This window comes from Marmota marmota, unplaced genomic scaffold, assembly GCF_001458135.2.
Source record: "Marmota marmota marmota unplaced genomic scaffold, marMar, whole genome shotgun sequence".
Classification (NCBI taxonomy): domain Eukaryota; kingdom Metazoa; phylum Chordata; class Mammalia; order Rodentia; family Sciuridae; genus Marmota; species Marmota marmota.
The window spans coordinates 1,693,495-1,698,949 of record NW_025999862.1 but is presented as its reverse complement, the minus strand read 5'-3'; the positions used below and the strand labels follow the sequence as shown (position 1 = coordinate 1,698,949).

Here is a 5,455-nt window from a genome sequence, read left to right as displayed (position 1 = left end):
GGGAGGAGATCCCAGTGAGACAGTGAAGGAAAGACAGTGAAGGAAAGACAGAAGTAAAGTGTGCATCTCATTAACACTGTGAGTGACTAACTCATACCTTTCTCTGAGGAACTCTGGGATCAGTGTATTTTTCCAACACAAGGGACAAGGGTGTTGCGGTACTTCTACACCAGCCCTCATCAGTCATTGAAAAGCAGGAAAGGGCAGGACACTGCCTGCAGTTCCAGTCTGCTACTCACTGGCAGATGGGCTCAGGTTGTCTGAGAATACTCTCAGTTCCAATTTGGAGGTCTATGGGTCGTGCTCCCCTGAGCCTGCTGCTTCAGGCTTAATCTAACAGGAAACCACCCAGGTCTCAAGATAATAGTTTAAACTTAACAGCGACTTCCTCAGATCTTACTGAGATAAGGGGGAGGAGGGGAGGAGGAGGAGGAGAAGAAGAAGAAAGGCTGGGGGTGTGGCTCATTGGTTAAGCGCCCTTAGGTTCAATCCCTGGTACCAAAAGAAAGTTTTAGAGGCAACAACCCTCTGCAACTGCAGTCTCCATGCTGTTGGTTCAATACCTTTAATAACACACGTGTGGCGGGTTTTCCTGCTTTTCCTGTTGGTGCAAAGCCATGGATGTCTGAGCCTGGACAGTGATGTCCCCGTTTCTCTTCTCTCTTGCAGAAAAGATCAACCGAGTGTTGTAGTTAAGTGATCTATTAACTGATCCTCGTTCTTGGTCCCCTAGTTTGCCCAGGGGTCAGGCAACATTACGTAAAAATATCAACCTTTCTCTTCTCAGCCCAGTCAACTTAAATATCGTCCAGTTAATGAGTGGGCGTCCTGGAGGGGAAGCTTTTGGAACGGATACCCAGTCATCGGGATCTGAAGGAGGACGCAGAGCTCGGGGTGCACAAACCCCCGATAGGTCAAAAGCCCACTAAACAGGACTAAGAACTCTTTTCAAAAAAGAACAGAGAACGAGACCTAAAGATCAGGGATGGTCACCTTGGCCCTAGGGACAAAATCAAGCTGTCTGCCTGCTCCAGGTGACCACAGATTCCCAGAGGCTGCGTTGTAAATCTCAGGGTAAAGACAAGGACAGTCAAAGTCCAAGGGCTCCAGGGAGAGGAAGGACCAGGACCTCTGTGCTCAGCGGCAGTGGCCCTGGCAGAGGGGACAGCAGCCTGGCCCTGGGATGGCCGAGCATCGGAGACTGCAGAGATGCCCAAGGAGGCGTGGGTGCTGCTGCTAACCATGCCAGTTGCCATGACTGCAGAGGGAACGGAAGTCACCTGCTGTCCCCTCACACAAGGAGGCTCAGACTCCTGACTGGGGCTCAGGGAGGACAACACCGTGAGGGACGCGGGGATCACCTGTGGCTCAAGTGCCCCTCAGAGGCACATAGGAGCCAGGCCTTGCCTCCACCAAAATGAAAGTTAAAAAGAGAGACCAAACCCCAAGCCACCCTGAACCCAGAAGAACAGAGCTAGCTGCCAGAAAGGGAAACCCACAGACAAGGTCCCTGCATAGCACTGTCCCTGTGAGAGGACCTCACACCAGATCCAAGCCTGTGGGTTCTGAGGACTCCAAACCCATCGCTCTGGCAGACGCCAACAGCCTCCACAGCCAGGGCTCACCTGTGGGGACCCCTCAAAGGGGGTCCCACTGGGTCACCAGAGATACATCGTTGTCCCATAAACACAGTCGTGCAGGAACAAGGCTTTGGGTCTCACGGGAGGCAGCATGTGGGGACATGTGGGGACAGTCCCAAGGTGACTCAACAGGAAGCAGACACCTTGGGGTGTCATTTTTACTCTGCTGGTTTCTTCGGTATCTAATACCTGCGTGTGTTGCCCTGCACCTCGGAAATCTCCTGCCAGTCAGTCCTACAGAAGGCGGGGACAACCTGGGGAGCCAGCCGGCCAGGGGGCTCTTTGCTCCCTGGGCCAACAGTTAGCTTAGTGACTTGGTGGTCGCTCACTTCCTGGCCTGTCTGCTGGTCCCCCACCCTGTCAGACTTAGGTGACATCTCCTCTTTGCAGACCAGGAGCAGCTGCCCCCATGTGTCACGGACGAGCCTGATTTGTCAGGGAGACTGGGAGCTGGGCAGGTCCCTGGAGGGGAGAAGGGAGGTGGGTTTCATGGGGAGCTTGGGTCTCCCCTCCCCTGGAATAACCAGCTCCCCGCCTGCTGAGGACACGTCCTGTTGGTTGAGAGGCAGCAACTCATAGAGCCCGGGTGAGCCCTTCTCCCTGTGCCTCAGTTTTGCCATCTGTAAATTGGTGCTCATACCGCTACCTGTGAGAAGGAAAAAAAAATGAGACGTATAAGGTGTTCCATAAACGGCAACGTAGCTGTCATTGCCGAGTGACCCAGGGCAGCGGGAGGCCCCTCGGGGAGCCAGCATGTGGGGACAGTCCCAAGCTGACTCAACAGGAAGCAAGACACCTTGGGGTGGCCTCCACTGCCTGTGGTCCGCCTTCTCGTGCGTTCAGTGAGGGTCCTGAGGACCTGCGGTGAACTCTGAGCCTGACCAGGCGGTGCGGGGACAAAGGTCTATCTTCACACAGTCTACAGGAGCAAAATCCATGGGGACAATGCGTGGAAACGGGGTTCAAGAGGCAGTTCTGTGGACGCAGGCAGCCCAGAGGCCCCGGAGAGGGCCCCTTTGTGAAGAGTGGCGTTCTCCACATCACCCGGATCTGAACCCTTATAAACATTTCTTCCCCATTTTGTTCATTTGGAATATAAATATATTATTCAGGGATCTGCCTTCCTGAACTGAATATGTGAAACACAAATGAGCTTTTTCATAAAAATTCAGGTTTATTATAAAGAACATAGAATTTAATAGATTTCCTGGAATCGAGAGGCTTTTAAAAAGAGCCTCAGAAAATATTTAGTAGAAAGGTATTAAAGTATATTTTTAGCCACAAAACCTCTATCCACGCGTGATCTCACGGAGAAATGGTCGGTGCAAAACCGACGTTCGTGGCCCCAAGGTCACGCCAGGCCTTTCCCTCCAGGCCTCTGGTGGCAGGTAGCACTTTGTCAGGCTCCAGGGCAGCGGCCTGGGAAGGGAGCAGGGGTCACCTCTAGAACCGTGCCCCACTCGGAGTGTATGATCCAATGAATGAGCGAGTGGATGGTGTCCCGTAGCCCGTCCTGTGGATTCCAGCCATGCCGGGGAGACAGACGCCATAGTCAGAGCCACAGAGGCCACCCGGCATCACCACAGAACCCCTGTCTTCTGAGGAAAGGGGAGAGGGGGGTCTCCCTGGTGGCCTGAAGGAGGAGCCCAGGCAGAGAGAGGAGGCTCACTTTGCTCCCGACCTGCTCGCCACCTAGAGGGGTGACGGGTTACTGCAGGCCTCCCCCGTCTGGCCTCAGTTCTGCGACCTGGGAGATGGGTGGAATGTCAGACCTCGGCACATGGGTGGTGGTCCCGGTAAACAGGATGTTCTTTGAAAACATAAAAGGTCACAGAGTGGAACAGGCTGCCGATGTGACCGTCTGTTGTCAGTATTAGGCTGGGCTCGCTCCCTCTGGTCCCTTAGACTGTAAGTCACTGAGACTCCACTTGGTCTAGTCTGGGTTAAGAAGTCTTTTTGTTTAATTTTTTTATTTGTTCTTTTTAGTTATACATGACAGAGAGTGATTTGGGCATATCATACATACGTGGAGTCTAACTTCCCATCCTCGTGGTGGAACATGATGTGGAATCTCCCTGGTGGTGTACTCATATGTGAACACAGGAGAGTTATATCTGATTCAGTCTACTGTCTTTCCCATTCCCATCCCCATCCCCTCCCTTCCCACCATTCCCACTGAACATCTATCCTCTCTCCCCATTGTGAGTCAGCATCCACATTCAGAGAGGACCTTTGGCCTTTGGGTTTTGGGGATTGGCTTATTTCACTTAGCATGATAGTCTCCAGCTCCATCCAGTTACCAGCAAATGTCATAATTTCATTCTTCTTTGTGGCTGAGTAATATTCCGTTGTGTACATGTACCACAGTTTCTTTATCCATTCGTCTGTTGAAGGGCACCTAGGCTGGTTCCACAGTTTGGCTATTGTGAATTGAGCTGCTGTGAACATTGATGTGGCTCCGTCCCTGTGGGATGCTGATTTTAAGTCCTTTGTGTATATGCTGAGGGGTGGGATAAGTAGAGGTCTTGATGGACTCACAGACCAAGCTGCGGGCGGGAAGGGACAGCAGACTCTGAACGCTAAAACCGCCAGGATTCAGGCTTCCCGTGGCCAGCTCTCCCACGGGTGCCGCTTCACCCTCCCCAAACATCATGGCACCCAGCTTCACTCCGGAGAAAAGTGTTTGTCCCCAGCAACAATGAGAAGGATCTAGATGGAGGATTCTGCCGGACCCACAGTGGTCAAGGGCCACCCCCAGGCCATCCCTGTGGCCGGGTGGGGTGGCAGCTGGAACTGAGTCCCCGTGTTCCATGGGGGAGGAGCCAGAGAGGATGGCAGAGGTGGGCGGGGCCTGCGTGGGGAGAGTAGGCTGCCAGCAGGCGAAAGCCGCCCTGTGTGGTGGGTCAATCCTGGGGTCAAAGGGCAGGACAGGAACCCTCCTAGGCCCCCCTGGGCAGCACACACGCAGGGCCCCACCAGGCGCTGAACGATGCCCACCTTTGTTTGGGACGTTGGCCAACCTACAGGTTGTGCCTGGGGACAGGTCTAGGGTCTCCCACGCCCCACCCCCAGCAACTGCAGGGGATCCGCCTGCCCAGCCTGGCCCGAGAGGGGGACTCACACAGATTTCGGGGGGACAGGCCCCCTGGGAACTGTGCTCTCCGGTACACAGTTCAGCAGCCATTGGTGGCTGGTGACCACCTGAGCGAACAGCATGGCTCTAGAAGTCTGCGGGCCGGGAGTGGGGTGGGAGAAAGGGGTTCCCGAGGCCCTTTCCTGGCATGGCCGGGAGACCCAGGTGGGCCTGAGAGTCACCACTTCCTGTCCCCCTGCAGGCAACCGACAATGACGTGGGCACCTTCGGAGAGGTCAGCTACTTCTTCAGTGATGACCCTGACAGGTGAGACCCGCCCCCACTTCCTCTGCAGTGACCCCCACCACTCACAGGGTCCAGCAGACTTTCCAGTGCCCAAGGGTTTTGCTAGGCCCAGCAGCTGGAGCACTGGACTGGGAGTCGGAACCCAGGGACATTGTTGCTGGTTCGTCCCTGAGTGCCCAGCACAGTACAGTTAGTCAAGTTTCCTAAACTATCTGGGACAGAGTTTCTCAAATGATAGCCTTTAGCAGGGTGTGGTGGCACACATCTATAATCCCAGTGACTTGGGAGGCTGAGGCAGGAGGATCGCAAATTTGAGGCCAGCCTCTGCTATATAGTGAGACCCTGACTCAAAAAAAAAAAAAGGCTGGAGTGTAGTCCAGTGGTAGATCACCTCTGGTTCCATCCCCAGTACCAAAAAAAAAAAAAAAAAAAAAAA

The 5,455-nt window shown here is 54.1% G+C and overlaps 1 protein-coding gene across 1 annotated transcript in view; it reads left to right on the top strand.

Annotated features, from left to right (window-relative positions):
- The window catches only part of Cdh23 (cadherin related 23), a 390,629-nt gene that overhangs the window by 263,960 nt on the left and 121,214 nt on the right, over positions 1-5,455 (top strand). Inside the window, exon 15 of the mRNA XM_048808827.1 lies at positions 4,976-5,040. Coding sequence (XP_048664784.1) covers positions 4,976-5,040 — 65 coding nt within the window. The remainder of the gene's footprint in view (positions 1-4,975; positions 5,041-5,455) is intronic.